We start from the raw sequence: 16,181 nt of genomic DNA, 5'->3' as shown, positions 1-16,181 counted from the left end.
CCATGTCCATCCCTTTATGGCCACCATGTACCCATCCTCTGATGGCTACTTCCAGCAGGATAATGCACCATGTCACAAAGCTCGAATCATTTCAAATTGGTTTCTTGAACATGACAATGAGTTCACTGTACTAAAATGGCCCCCACAGTCCCCAGATCTCAACCCAATAGAGCATCTTTGGGATGTGGTGGAACGGGAGCTTCGTGCCCTGGAAGTGCATCCCACAAATCTCCATCAACTGCAAGATGCTATCCTATCAATATGGGCCAACATTTCTAAAGAATGCTTTCAGCACCTTGTTGAATCAATGCCACATAGAATTAAGGCAGTTCTGAAGGCGAGAGGGGGTCAAACACAGTATTAGTATGGTGTTCCTTATAATCCTTTAGGTGAGTGTATATAAGTCCCTCATTTCATCTGTTGTGGATTGCTCAATTGGAAACATCTTAGTCTCGGTTCACGCCCTGGTGAGTTTAAAGGTGCTGCCACATATGGAGAAAAATAAATCATATAATTGGCGCTTTAATGTATCCCTTTTGCAAAATCTTAAATTCCAACAAATGTTAAAGCCTGAAATCAACGTGTATATGTAGATGTAACACAGTTGAAGGATGGGCAAGGAGGAGGCGAGAACCGGCTTGTCAACATAAATTATATTTTAATGAGAAACTCAAAAACACATAAACAAACACACATGACGGACATGTCCGTAATTCTCTCTCTCTCGAACAATCGTCACCGGCCGCCTTTATCCCTCGCGCGCCTCATCAGGCTGATTGGGGACCGGGCACGCGATATTCCGACCGGCCCCGCCCCCCTCCGCTCCACAGTAGACCATCTGGTCCTCGGTATGGCTCGGCGTGGCTTGGGAGGCATTTAAGGCGGTTCAAAGTACAAGAATATTAAAAGTGCAGAGGCAGAGCTGAAGCGCCGAATGTCATCTGATGGCCTCAGAGAATTGACCCGATTGAAATACAAATTGTGACAGGGCGGAGGCGAGGCCGGGTCATGAATATACACACCCGGTCCCTTATCAGGCTAATTAAGCCGCCGTGAGGGATAAAGGCCACACTGCCGCTCCACGTTAGCCCCCCCCCATTTTAATTATTTCTGTTTCCCTCCCATTGTCACTGAGAGTGATAAAGGCCAACTGCGGAAGGTGGTGCGATGAGAGAGAGATTGTTTACGGTCAGCTGACCGTCATGTTTGTGTCTGTGCCTTTTGTTTAAGTTTATCATAAAAATATTATTTATATTGCCAAGCTGAGTCTTTTTCTACCATTCCCTCAGTGAAATCTGCTGGTGGTGAAATTTTTACCTTGTCATTGATATTAATAATACTTTTAAAGAATTTGATTTTGAATCTCTGATGAAGATATTAGAAACTTTGTGGAACCATTAGAATTCCCTAAACTGACAATTGAGCAAAAAAATTCTCTTGATTCTGAGATAAACTTGGAGGAGCTTAGCGAGGTAATCAAGGCCTTGCCTACAGGCAAGGCTCTGGGGCCCAAACGGATTTGCTGCTGAATTTTGTATATCTTATGCTACAGAACTGGCTCCACTTTTGTTACAAGTTTATATTGAATTATTAAAGAATGGAAATCTTCTGCCAACCATGATACAAGCCCGGATCAGTCTGATTATTAAAAAGGACAAAGATCCAAGCAAGTGTAAGAGTTACTGTCCAATTTCCCTGATCCAGTTAGATGTAAAACTTTTGTTAAAATGTTGTAAATATAAACATAATAATAATAATAATAATTGAACAATAAACCATGACTTATAGATAGTTTTAACACAATTTAAATACATTTTGTTCCAAAAAAGTGTGATTTTCAGAGACATAATTTGATGTTCCACTATATTTTCAGAGTTTGTACATGTAGGAACTGAATTTGGATGACCTATTGCTCAGGAAAATGGCAAATTGTTATTTGTGGCATTTCATTTACGCAGTTTGCGCACTTAAGAGGCAGAATGGCCATCGGGAGAATCTGCACTTTTCCTGCTGGTCCAGCTGCGAAAGTGGGCTGTGTTATGCCAAAGTGGGTTGTGATTTAATGAAGGGGGCCACAAAATGGTACTGCTATATGCAGAAGGGGACAATGAAACATTTATCCAATAACATATTTTCTCCGTGGCCGTTTGTTTTTTTTTTATTTATTTTTTTATCCCAGTTCACCCCTGCTTATACCCACAAATAGCGCAGACTCTCCCAACCACACCCACTTGTGCTTTGCGCTGGCACAAAAATTGCATTTAGAATTAGCGCTCATGAAAATTTCATAAGACGTAGCCTAGTGCAAGGTCTATGCACAAAGTGCTGCACTTTGCATGTATAATAACAGTTTCTCACACAAAGCTATTATATGACTTCAGATGATTTGGAACATAGCCGTCATACAAACGACTTTTATTGTACTACTTTGAGAGTTGGGGGTTGAAATCCTCTTATGTTGTATGAAAAACAAAATGCAGCCTGGAATTCATACTCTTTTGGGGTGATATGAGGGTCATGAAATACATTTTGGGTGAATGTGAACTAAATGTTTGTTTTTAAATTAGTGGTGCCAAAGCACATAACTGTTAATCAGAAGGTCGCTGGTTCAGTCCTCACAGCCACCACAATTGTGTCCCGTGTGGGACCACTTGTGCTTTGCTATGGCACAAAAATTGCGTTTAGAATTAGCGCTCATGAAAATTTCATAAGATGTAGCCTAGTGCACGGCCTATGCACAAAGTGCTGCACTTTGCACGCTTTGGACGTGCTTTGCACATATAATAAAATATACGTGCAAGGCACTTAACTCCAGGTTGCTCCGGAAGGATTATCCCTGTAATAAGTGCACTGTAAGTCGCTTGGGATAAAAGTGTCTGCAAATGCATATAATGTAAATAATTAAAGATTTGATAATGTTTCATGTTCAGAGGTCCCATTGTACAAAGTGTACATTATCACTAGAATTAAAAGCCTCTTGCACTTTGTGATACTGACTTAACTTTATCTTTCTCCTTTAATGCAGGTTGGTCCAGCAGGGTCTCAGTTTGGATTGCTAGCCTGTCTGTTTGTGGAGCTGTTACAGGGCTGGCAAATGCTGGAGAAGCCGTGGAAGGCATTCTTCAAACTGTTAGGAATTGTTATCTTCCTTTTCTTCTGTGGCCTTCTGCCCTGGATTGACAACATTGCTCACATCTTTGGCTTCCTTAGTGGTCTCCTCTTGTCCTTTGCTTTCCTTCCGTATGTCACATTTGGCACTTTTGACAAGTACCGCAAACGAGCTCTTATTTTGTTGGCACTGCTTGTCTATCTGGGGCTATTGGCTTCACTTATAGTCTGGTTCTACATTTACCCTGTCAACTGGCATTGGCTAGAGCATCTTACCTGCTTGCCCTTTACCAGTAAGTTCTGTGAACGCTATGACATTGATCACTTGGTACACTAGCTTTGTACTTTGTAGCCTAATACTTGGGGGACAGGGAATAAAAATTGAGTCCCTACATAGAAAACACTGAGGAAAACAGAGGAACTAACGTCATGCTAAAATTCAACACCTTTTGAACCTCTTAGCAGGAATAATTGTAAAAGTTTTTTTTATAGCATTTCTGAATTGTTTGCCCTTTGGATTATATACAGTTAAACAATTTCTTATTGAAGCCTGTACTGTAAACTGTTGCCATTACAATACCTTAAAATGTTTTGACTCTAAATGTCCTTTCAAACTGTTGTATGCCCATAAAGTACTCTTTATACTACATTTTTCACATGTTCTTAAACTTTTAAAGACATTTGTAAATATTTTTATATTCTTGTATTTTTTTATGTGCTTGTAGCTTTTATACCAACAATCATGAAATGGTGTGACTACTGTTCAAGGTTCATTAGCTTCATTACCTCAGTTTTTACTTAGTCTTTATTTTCTAATCCTACCAGTTTCAAGTGCTTTTGTTCTGGTCCATAATCAATGCATCATCTTTTATTGAATAAGGCTGCACTTGTGTCTTAAAGGACTATTCTGGATTAAATACAAGCATCTGTGGCATTTTGTTGATCATTGTAGAAAATCATTTTAACTGGTCCTTTGAGAAAAAAAGAAAGCTATGTTGACAGTTATTCACGCACACTATTAGTCAGAGGGGCCTGTTGCCCTATAAATTTTCACTGTATGTGCATTTCTGTAAAAACGTCTTTTTGTTGTTTTTAAAAATAGGGTACATGTTGGAATTATTTTCTGTATTAATTTACTTTATTTGTATTTGTAATATTACTTTAAAAGAGAATAGGCCCTCTCTTTAATCTTAAAATCTGAAAAAAATTATTCACTATTGTTTACAAATACTACGATGTTACAGGTAGAACAAATAACATGGAAAAAAACTATGGAGATTTTATTTTCTGTAAAAATAAAAAAAATGTATAATGTTTTTTCCCCCTTGAAAATAAATATGAATAATCTAATTTTCTCTGCTTCTAGATAGTGAACAGCATTCATTCTGAAAAATAGATTCTTTATTTCTCTTTACTTACAAAATCAAAGATGTCTTGATTCAAGACTGAGGAGGCATAGGTGGTGGATATCTACAGGGAAAAGCAAATGGAAACCAGTCCTAAACATCTCAAATCTGCTTGGCAATATCTCTGCAAATGGAGCTGGTCCACAATTTTTTTTCCCCCCCAACATAAATTCATAACTCTCTGAACCTTTGCTTCACTGTATGTAAATAAATAATTCTAATGTATAATCCATATTGTAATTGTATATAAAAGGTTCATCACATTGGCACTCACAGATATACCAGACAACACTGTGCGCTCTTGTGACTTTGTTCATATGAGATCACAGTGGAAAAAGTGTTCAGTTGATGCTATTTTAATTCTTCCATAGAATAGTCACACATCTAAAGCAGCCACAAGACACTGAACACAAGTACTAGTCCAAAGTAGCACTGTTTACAACAGAAGCACTTCCTCGCTTTTCCAGCCTTTACACCTTTTTCAATCTCACAACAGGAGATTTGTCAAGCATTTCAATATGTACATAAGTAATACAAATAAAATCTAACAAAAAAGCCATAAATGCCATACAAATTAAACAAAATATTATAAACCCAGTCTATTCGTTCAACTGACTTGAAGGGGAGGGGGCTTCCAAATTTGACATGAAATAAAAAAAAAGAGAAAGAACAACAACTGATTATTCAGCCATCACTATTATTTGAGAGGGTAGGATAAAGTATATATATGCTTTCTTTAAATAAGAAAAGCATTATATATGCTTTTCTTTAAAAAAAAAAAGAAACAAAATCATAATGTTTTGCGGTGCTGACCATGTCAGGGCTTACAACAGTGAAAAAACACAACAATGCATGACACGATATCTAGACCAATACCAAAAGCTGCTTCAACATTTTTGCCTTTTTTGGGGTTCCAAAAAGCTACACAAACACTAACAGCCACTGTTACGACGCATGAATGCATGTCCCTGTACAGGGTAAAACAGCTCAATGAAGGTGAGTGACCCTACGGTGATCTCAGAAGCACCCTGCACTTTAAAGCCAGACTTCTGGTAGAAGGGCACAAGGAAGTGCTCACACATGAGCATGGCACGGCGGACATATGGTAGACAGCGCAGATATTGTAGGTAACGCCACATCAGGATGGATCCCTTGCCCTGCTGGCGGAAGGTCCGGTGTACCGCCAGCACGTGGATGTGAACAGTAGTCCCATGAGGCTTATGTAGGGTCAACGCATCCTGTTAAGACAAACGTCATCTGCTAAAATGAGTCATGTGATTTAAACGCAAATTAATTACATGTCTCTTATTCTGCTCCCTAAAAGACACTGGAATATAACTTAAGAGCATTTGTCTGTTCTATGAACATATTTATACATTTATATTTCAATTTAAATATAATTATATTTTAAAATTGTCAATGAAGAAAATATATTTTTACAAATTGGTGGCATGGGTACCGTCACTTTTTGGGAGGTTTATCAGTTTTCTAAACTAACCACACATGATTTATAGATTAGATTGACCACTCACAGTGGTAAGACGGTCCTGGTCCCACAGTGAGCCAATGATAAAAGCGACCAACCTTCCCTGTTCGAACCAGCCCAAAGAAAGTTCAGGACAAAGGGTGAGGAAGTGTCGGACCTCATCCAGATGAAGAGGGCATTCCCCAGACACAGATATAAAAGCTGAGACAGAAAAGGAGCAAACAACTTTTATAAACAACACACATATCACAACACACTAATTAAACAAGTTTATATGCACAAAAAATACTTTAGTCTATTTTAGACCATATTTAAAGTATATTTCAATTATGACACATTTCCATCAAAACTGAAAAAATTGGATCTTTAAATAAATCACAAAATTATAAATTAACCATGAATGTGAAGTATTTAAATGTAATTAAATGTAGGCTACATTTATGTACATTATGTATAAATATGTAGGCCTACATTTATTAAATATTACTCAATTCAGTTTGATGGGAATTTGCCATAAAACTGAAATGTGAAAAAAAAGGCTTATTTTTATTATTTTCTTTTTTTTTCTTTTTGTGTATGTTCAGTAGCCTATACTGGTTAGTATCAGCTTTTCAAATTTACATTTAAATAGGCTATTGTAGGCTTTTATTTTCTATTTGGCGTCATTTGTTTCATAGTCACAAATGAGTTTCACAAAAACGAAACGAATTAACAAAATAAATTAAATGAGATTAAATAAATTTGCAAAGATCCAATATGATTTTTCGTCTCTTTCAAACAAATAAGACATGATATGAAAATATTTTATTTAATAAATGAAATGTTTTTTCTGTATAAGATACCATTATTATTATTTTAAATGATCAAAGATAACTCGTAATTAATAACTGTTTCTCATTTAAGAACAATTCACACATCCTAAAGAACAAGTTCTGTCTTACCCTCTCTCTCTATCTCAAATACACTGATGGCGTCCTCCGTATTGAGGGAGCGGAACTCGCTGGCGGGGAGAGTGTGCCGGCGCTGACGTCCGGGGGAGATCGGATCTCTCACATGGATGGGCTTTAGGAAGGGCAGTGCGCTTACTACTGACATTTCTGCTGTTCTCTAATAATTTCTTTCGTATTTCAATAAAAATAGTCAGATGTCTTCCACAGGTATTCAGTTTCCAGGAGCTGAGAGAAAAGTGAATCCTGGAGAGGCGCACAATGAGCATTTATACTCCTCCACCTGCTTAAGGTCCATTAGTCACCATAAGCCTCAAACCAGCCCCCATTTCACCATTAATAACATTTACTGAAGGAGTGTGTAGGCGCGCGCGTGTGTGTCTTGGGGAAATTGTCGTTATCCCTAACCATAGCCCACATGATGTCAGAAACTGCTTTTCACCAGTGAAACATGTTAACATAAATAGTAAACTATTTTTGACCTCTGATAAGCTAACACACGACGTACCAGTTACGTAATTTCATGATTTACTAACTGGTAACGTAACTACGTCGCAGGCCCGTAATTTCATTACCATTAAATGACCAGTTCACAACGTCGCAATTACGCGCTCTTAATGTTGCCAGATAACCAAGATCGTTCCAGTTACGTAATATATTCGTAATATTTTGGTAATTTCATTACTTATTGGCAACGTAACGTCGCAGGCCCGTAATTTCATTACCATTAAATGACCACAGTTCACAACGTTGTCATTACGTGCTCTTAATGTTGCAAGATACCCAAGAACGTTCCAGTTACGTAATATATTCGTAATTTTGTGTGCAATTGTATGACTTAGGCCTACTGGCTATGAGACTGCAATGCCCCAGGCCCGTAATTTTACCACCTTTCACGTAATAACTCAAGACAAATTGCATTTGTTTGATTGTTTTTGTTGCTGTAGCAGTTGCATAAAACCAAGTGTTGTACATCTGGAGTTACATTTGACAAAAAGGGGTCATATGAAATAAAATGTTAATAGTAATGTATTTCATGCATTCTTTGCTTTGTATCCGTTTGCTTTACAGTCTCAGATGATTCATTATTTGGACATTTTGAATCCTCTGCAACAGAATACAAACCACAATTTGAGAGCCTGACATGCCAAATTCCTATATGAGGTCCTCTGGATAAAGACAACACACACATATATTAAACTTTATAAAGGCACTTTATTTAGACCAGGATACACAATTTCTGTATCAAACAGGCTTCTTAAAGTTTGCAATATATTTATCACTTGATATGATCCACATATTAAATTGTGTAATGCTTTGTAGTAACAAAAAAAATGGCCAACTTAACCCCCTATTTTCTGACCTAAATTTAGGCAATGTATATGATCTTCACACGTAAGAGTGCCCACTGACATTTATTTGCATTCCCCCACACATTAACTTTGTGTGGGGGAACAAAGCTGACTTTGACATTAACTGTCAGGGATACAGTAGGACATTTAATGATAACAAGGTAAGTGTACTGTATGATATGATATTTTGAAAAGGAACCACGATGCACAAAATTGCTATGTACACTTCAAAGACATAAATTAATTAACGGATACACTTTAATGATTGCAGGATCCGTACGTTAATGCGCGCACGCAGCACAGTCTGCGCATGCGCATTGTCTTGTGACGTTAGAGACATAATTAGATTTACAAAATAAAAAATAAAATACTTTAAAAAAAAAGTTATGTAAGTGCAAAGGAAAACAAAATATAAATTTCTGTACATTAAAAAAAGCAGCTTGATAACGTCGTTTAACCTCTCTCTCTCTCTCTCTTTTTTTTTTTTAAATAACCGTTGCCTGAGGCGCGAATTCCGACCATGACCACACGTTGGAAGACACAAGCCGATTATGTTCGCGTTAATTAAATGGGTGGAGGATGAAAAATTCTCAATTCTGCCCACTGAACATATTAGAAAATTTTATGAGGATAAATTCACAGCGGGTATGGAGGAAAATTACGTTTACTTGGTGGAGTGGCGCCATAGTATGGGCTGAAATATGTGCCACCAGAAACTGAATTTGAACCATTTATATTTGAATTTGAATGGCTAAACTTGAATAATTGCATTGAAAAACTGAATTTGAATCACATAATTTGAAATTGTATTGTTTAATTAAAATTGAATTTATTCAAAAACTGAATCTGAATTGTATCATTTGAAATTGAATTTATTCGTTTGGAACTGAAGTCCAATAAAATTTGATCCTCACTGAAAATTAAACTCTCTATATATCTTCACATTCACTTCTCACAATTCAGATTCAGTTCTCAAATTCAATTTCAAGTTACTGAGACAGACATCCGGGTAGTTGGAGGATGAAGGAAGAGCAATCGAGCGCAGATCGATAGATAGCGTTCATAGGTTGGTTTCACGTGACGTCACGCTGCTGCATCGCGAGAGCGCGCAATTCAGATGGAGGGCAGGAAGTGAAATAGCTGAGGATCTGCCGTCTGGCAAAATGCCAATGTTTTGTGTAGTTTACGGCTGCTCCAATCGTTCTAATCGAGAAAAGGGAAAGGGTTTTTTATAGAGTACCGAAGATTGTCACTCATAAAGGTGAGAAATGTAAAAAGCTCACAGAACAACGCCGTAAAAGTTGATTTTTAACGTACGTCTGCGGTCGGGAGGAGCAGAGTCTGTTAATGCCCGTGTCTGCAGCGACCACTTCGTCGGAGGTATGTTAGCTAGCCAACGTGTTTTTTGTGTCTGTGTTTATATAGCATTAGGTTGTCATTAAATGCTCATTTACTTAGTAATGCTTATTAAGTTACCGGTAGTCTAATATGGACTTGATTGGGGCTTTTAGGTTGCCCTAGCGCTTGTCTAATCTTTCGGAGTCTATTGTCCCATTGGAGTAAGGAGGAGGGAGAGGGATAATAATCAGTCAGTCCAGTACCTGAGCCCTCACACATGTAGTGTCCAATACCTGATCCCTGCTTCTTGGCTCTGATGATGATAAGTAAGAGGACATGGAGTAGTAGTACCTGAGCCCCGACACATATCAGTCTGTTAATATGTTTTCAACAAGTGTAATACTTTTATCCACTAGTCCAATTGTACTGGCTATATGTATTATATATATATATAATGAAATTGATTCTAATCTGTTATTGCACACCATGTTCTTGTTATTATCACAATTGTTGAAAAATCTAATCTTGTAAATAAACCACCATGTATAATTCTGTCTTCTCAATGGCATTTAATCTTTTCATTTAAATAATACAACAGCCAGAACTCACAAAGACCACACTCATAACAATAGTCAAAATGTAATCTTGTCTCATACAACCGTATTGATATAACAGCAATATCACACAGCCCACTTTCAAGAGTGCCTGGATCCTTTCATTACATTACACATGTGAGTTTGTAACTTGCTGTCCCAGTATTTCTGGAAGTATGCCGTTTCTAAAAAAGCCTAACATCATCCTAATAATAATAAAACCTTTATTTAACCAGGTAAGCACATTGAGAACACTTTCTCATTTACAATGGCGACCTGGCCAAAAAAGCGTCGAGGTACAAAAACATAAGTTACACATATAATTACAAGACATAGTAGTACTCAATAAACATAGATGATTAATATACTGATCCGTAAATCATGTACACAGATCAGGTTAGCATGTACAGTGGTCCAACAATAAATTTGCTAACAATAATTTAAAAGTGATTAACGGGACAATGGATTCAAGCTTCAAAGATTTTTGAAGTGTATTCCAATCATTAGCAGCAGAGAACTGGAAGGAGAGACGTCCAAAAGAAGTACGAGCTTTAGTAGCCACCAAGGTGACATACCTGCTTGAACGAAGGTTAATAGAGGGGATTGCTCTGGAAACTAATGATCTTAGATAGGGTGGGGTGTTACACAATAAGCATTTATAAATAAAAAGATACCAGTGTTTTTGACGCCGGGTTGACATCCTAAAGTTCAAGATCGGGCAAAATCCTTTCAACAAAAATGTCATTGTGGTTCCACACAACAAAATCACAGTACTCAGCGTCTACAATGTGAAGCTGTCCCTGAACTTGGTAGTAGTAGTCATGAGTCCGGTCCAGCATGACATTATCCCCATCATTGATGAGGCAGAAGCCCTTTTCCCCAGCACACAAGCGCAGATTGGCTTCATCTTGGTGAGAGTGTGGACACTAAAATCACAGAGAGAAGGACACGTGAACAATAGATTAACAAATATATTTTCTGCCTTTTTGCTCAGTTTAGGACTTGAGACACGACTCAGTCTCGAGATTTAGGGACTTCACTACAACAGAGACTGTAATATTACCTTAATCTTGCAGATGCCAGTTCCGTGACAGTCACAAGCAACAATCCCATCAGGGGAGGACCCCATGTATGGCCACTTGGGGTTCAGCCAGAGACCACTGTCCATACAGGAGAAGCCTGCATGCTCCCGACCCATCAGCTTCTCATAGACTCCTCTGGCTTGTGCTTCATGTTTGCATCCATAACTGTGCACAGTACACATGCAAAACATGAAAAGGAAATGATTACTTAGTATTGGATGTGTAGAGCCAGTTCAGTGATTTAAATGCCATTTCCCTAACCCCTATACTTAGTTCTACTCCTGCATAACCATAGTCTTATAACCCTATAACTAACGTGCACCAAAGCAATGTGTTACTATACATTTCATTTAATATTCCACCAGTAAGATACATTTACTTAATAGACAAGCTTCTTTTTATCCAAATTATACCCTCTGTTGTCAGTGTTTCTTTTTCTGGACATACACACTGTTTACACGAGGCCTTACCTCTGCCTTACCCTAATTCAAACCCTAAATACCTTGTAGCGGCTGTGGTGAACCTATATGCTTCTGGGTAGCATATGGCCTTGATCAAGCTCTTGGATGGTTGCTGGGGGTTGGTCTTAATAGCTTGTTTCAGCTTGGAAGCAGTTATGCGTCCAGCTCTTTGCCTAAACCAAATCCTGCTTGCACTCTGACTTCGGGTTGCCCTCTCTACAGCCTGGACCTGGGACATGATGAGCTCTTCTAGCTGGAATACCTGGCATAGCTCTCCAAGCTCTTTGGGGGTAGCTGCAGAGTCTCTGGTGTTCTGTATTCAAGAACAGTTTTAGGAAGCATACTAGATTTGGGGATGAATTCTTTGTAGTAAGGCTCCCTAGCCATCAGTGCTGCACTCCTTGGACAGTTTTTGCTTAAAATCTCAAAAAAACTAGCATATGTTTCTGACCCTCTCTTCACTCTTGGGCATGAAATTGATTTCCCAACCTGGTTTTCAGTTGTCCTGCCATCAATAGAACGGTCAAGCTTTTTTTTTTTGGCTTTAGCAGAGAAGTCGATCAGAGCTACTGGAGCAGCAGGAATCTGAAAATAAGTTAACACAAAGAAGATCATTAAGTCCACATTTCTGTGGTCCATAACCATAACATATCTATATGCAGTATAAATCTGGCGTATATCCTATGGATGTGAGCAAAACAGGTAAGGCTATCATCACAGGATTGAGATGCCAAACTGTGTTTATGTGGGTCTTTGCTGTCTTAGCTTCTCTTTGTCCAACAGGGAAATTGTGACTGACCACATTGTCACAAGCTACACATGTTAAGGCAGAATATAGAATAGAAATAATTTAATAAAACCCCAACATTAGGTATGATGGAATATAATGAAAATCCCCTAAAAGAAGATGAAATGTAGGCTAGATGAAGACAAGCAATCTGCCTGATTAAGTAACCAAAGGGGCACAATATAAACATTAATTTAACATCATAATTTAGCCTACAGTTACAGTGTCCAAAAAATACAGTGTCACCTTACCTTTTTTACATGTGACGGCATCAGCCACTTGCACTGCTCTGTTGTGCAGGAAGCTGTATCGCTTTCTTTCGAAGTGTAAATGTGCTATTTTTGTGTTCTAGTCAAACGGAATTAACTAACTTATGCATTCAATTCAAATGAATAGGGCTAGTGCTATGGTGTAATTGCCCTGAAGTTTATGGCCTTACATTATGCTAGCACCTGCCAAACACAGCGACACATAACTTACACGCTTACTACTCTCTCTCTCTCTCCCTCTCAGTAACGTTACTCTGACAATGACAACCACGAGGAGAAGTTATCGGGAAAAAAATCACACTGAAGACATGACCAGTCTACTTGGCGGCGGCTAACACTAGCTACGTTTGCAACAACATTTTCACCGGAGGAAGAGGCAAACGCTTAGAAATAATAAACACCAGGCAAAAATGTTGTTACAAGAGCTAGTAGGCTACCATAAAAACGTGGGATTATAGCTACTGTTTGCAACGTCGGGAGAAAGATTTAATTTCCCTGTTTCTACAAAATAGCTATAACATTAACAACAGTTAAACAAAAGATCGTTAGATCGTAAAAAAAAAAATTCATTACCGTATTTGTCCCAGCCGAATCCATGGTGGTGGTGGTCACGCAAGTCAGGCAAGCACTTCTTCTTTGTTTCATGGCGGGTAACGTACTGTGCTCCAAAACATTGGTGCTGATTGGCCCAAGAGGAGTCCTAGTGCGCCAATGAACGCTATCTACCGATCTGCGCTCGATTGCTCTTCCTTCATCCTCCAACTACCCGGATGTCTGTCTCAGTAACTTGAAATTGAATTTGAGAACTGAATCTGAATTGTGAGAAGTGAATGTGAAGATATATAGAGAGTTTAATTTTCAGTGAGGATCAAATTTTATTGGACTTCAGTTCCAAACGAATAAATTCAATTTCAAATGATACAATTCAGATTCAGTTTTTGAATAAATTCAATTTTAATTAAACAATACAATTTCAAATTATGTGATTCAAATTCAGTTTTTCAATGCAATTATTCAAGTTTAGCCATTCAAATTCAAATATAAATGGTTCAAATTCAGTTTCTGGTGGCACATATTTCAGCCCATACTAAGGCGTCAAAGAGGGGAGGGGAGGGGGGCTGAGGCCTCCATCATCAAGATAGCAGGTGCTTATTTTTATTATGCTATTTCCAATATAATACTCTTATATTATCCTATATTATTCTATATACCGCTTGTAGATTTATAACAAGACGTCAGTAAACTATTCATTTTGTTATTATTTTTTTTTTTAGTTCACATCAGTTAATTGTTAGTATGTAGTTGTGTCGTACTACAACAATTAGCCTTTTTCTTAGCATTATTCTACCTCCTCAGAAAGGGAAACTTTACAAGAAACTTTACAAATGAAAGAACAGCTACCCAACAGCAGTCAGACACTGAAGAGAAAGAGTAAACCTTCAATTAATCTCATAGCGGCTGCAGAGATGAGAGAGGTTAGTGTTGGTCAGAACTATGTGTGTGTGTACATATATATAGTACATAATTATAATTACATATAATTGTACTTGTTTACAGTCAATGATGTATGTTTAAGGAACACCTCACACAGACCTACCAAATGATCTAAAGGTATGGAATGAAAGAAAAATCCTACAGCGTGTGATAAATCAGCCGAGAGAAGAGAACACGAAACTAAACAAAGAGAATGAGAGGCTGAAAAATGAAATACTTGAACGTAAGTACTGTACTAATTAATATATATATATATATATATATATATATATATATATATATATATATATATATATATATATATATATATATATATATTTATTAGGGTTGTCAATCGATAAAAAAATGTAATCAAATTAATTACATGGTGTCCCGATTAATTAATCGCATATACAAATATTTGCTGAGAAAGCCCCTCATATAACAATAATTCAATATATAATGATGAAATAATTATACATAGTTATCTTTAAATATATATATTTTTAATATATATTTATACGTAAATATATATATATATATATATATAAAATAAAAAATATTCAGATAATTAAAATGCTTTACATTCTTGTGGCAGAAGAGTTCATCATTGATAAGACCATTCAAAAACCGTATTATTTACTACCATATTATTGATCATAAGTCAATCATTGGCATACAGTTCACAGCAATCCATTACACAAGTGAATTTGTCAATCAGTTGGAGATTTATTGTGAGGGTTTGTTTAGGGATCCATCAATTTACACCTGTGTTAGACATTTTTTTTTTTTGAGAAACAAACCAGGGGTATTCAACGGTTTTCAATGCTTTGGAGTTGTTGGAGGTACAAAGAGTTCTCTTACGAGAGGTTCTCTCGTATTGCGTAAGCTAGCTTACGCTACGGGAAAGATTCATCTTTTCTGAGATATTGAAGCCAAAAAATTATCCTTAATTTTTGTATCCATTGTCAACGCAGTGCGGCAGCTGCAGACCTTGAGCGGGCTAGCTAGCGAGCTCATAGGTTGCACTGTGGCAACTGCTGCAGCCTATAGACGAGCTTGGGCGAACTCGCATCCAATGAGAGGCGTCCGCGCGCTCACTGCATCAAAGCCCGCCAAAATGGGTGTGACTAGAGTGCATATAAGCATAGTTCGTAGGCTGGAACCCTGATTTTCATCTCTTCAGCGAAGCTCTTCGCATCGCTGACCTGGAAGCCGCGTCGCCGTTCGAGGGGCATCAAGCAAGCTTGGACAGCGCTAGAAGAAGCCGGACGTCTCAGCCACCTTCAGCCATCCTGCGAGCTACGCCATCCGACGACGTATCCTTTTATTCAGCAAGCTAGATCTCACGAACTATTCACGAAAGAGTACGAGCGTCTTTTTCAAGATGCCTCGCTCCACTTGCGCCTCATGTCGCGCCCTTCTCAGCACAGGAGACCGCCACATCATCTGCGCTCTCTGCCTGGGACTGGGGCACGCAGAGCTCGCCCTCACTGAGGGCGGATGCGATTTCTGCGAGGAGCTACCGATGTCGACCCTGCGGGCTCGACTCGAAGCACTCAAAGCAGAAACCGCCGCGCCGCCTTACCTTCAGCCGCGCAGGAAGAAGCGGCGCTCACAAAGGCTGCCGGAAACTGTGGTTGAAGCGACTGCCTCGCCGGGAGCCTCTCCCTCGAGCATCGCTTTCACCCTCCCCGCCCCCCCGGGACGCGCAGTTGCCTCTGAGCGGCCGCACTGCTGCCATCTCGGATGACGAGGCGGAGGATAAGGGCCGCTGTTCCATCATGGCTTCGGACAGCGAGGAGTGGTCAGGCTCCCAAGCCTCCTCCTTGGCCCAGGAATCCAGCAGGACCCGCGCCGGAGTCGAAGGGGGAGTTAA

General features: G+C 38.6%; 2 protein-coding genes across 5 annotated transcripts in view; one reads left to right on the top strand and one right to left on the bottom strand.

The window, feature by feature from the left end:
- LOC127653636 (inactive rhomboid protein 2-like) overlaps window positions 1–4,465 on the top strand; it is a 152,429-nt gene extending 147,964 nt beyond the window's left edge. For 3 of the 4 annotated variants that reach the window (XM_052140396.1, XM_052140397.1, XM_052140395.1), the window contains exon 19: window positions 3,026–4,461. In XM_052140396.1, coding sequence (XP_051996356.1) covers window positions 3,026–3,445 — 420 coding nt within the window. In that variant the 3' untranslated portion in view covers window positions 3,446–4,461. Of the gene's footprint in view, window positions 1–3,025 lie in introns of all 4 variants that reach the window. The other variant, XM_052140398.1, reaches the window with a different exon arrangement.
- Window positions 4,466–4,491: 26 nt separating this feature from the next.
- On the bottom strand, window positions 4,492–7,197 carry aanat1 (arylalkylamine N-acetyltransferase 1). Its single transcript, XM_052140422.1, has 3 exons — window positions 6,942–7,197; window positions 6,047–6,201; window positions 4,492–5,752 (listed from the first exon to the last, which is right to left on the bottom strand). The coding sequence occupies exons 1-3, from the start codon at window positions 7,093–7,095 to the stop codon at window positions 5,447–5,449; spliced, it is 615 nt and encodes a 204-aa protein (XP_051996382.1). The 5' UTR covers window positions 7,096–7,197; the 3' UTR covers window positions 4,492–5,446.
- Between the last annotated feature and the right edge of the window lie 8,984 nt (window positions 7,198–16,181).

This window comes from Xyrauchen texanus, chromosome 13, assembly GCF_025860055.1.
Source record: "Xyrauchen texanus isolate HMW12.3.18 chromosome 13, RBS_HiC_50CHRs, whole genome shotgun sequence".
Classification (NCBI taxonomy): Eukaryota; Metazoa; Chordata; class Actinopteri; order Cypriniformes; family Catostomidae; genus Xyrauchen; species Xyrauchen texanus.
Note: the sequence above shows the minus strand (reverse complement) of the source record. Positions and strands in the feature narration are given on the sequence as shown.

Bases quoted from the DNA above. Each gene is read 5' to 3' on its own strand.
- aanat1 (XM_052140422.1), bottom strand. From the start codon at position 7,095: ATGTCAGTAGTAAGCGCACTGCCCTTCCTAAAGCCCATCCATGTGAGA. The intron at 6,202-6,941 runs GTAAGACAGAAC...TTTCTGTCTCAG, and splicing joins ATTTGAGATAGAGAGAGAGG to CTTTTATATCTGTGTCTGGG. The intron at 5,753-6,046 runs GTGAGTGGTCAA...TTGTCTTAACAG, and splicing joins ACCAGGACCGTCTTACCACT to GATGCGTTGACCCTACATAA.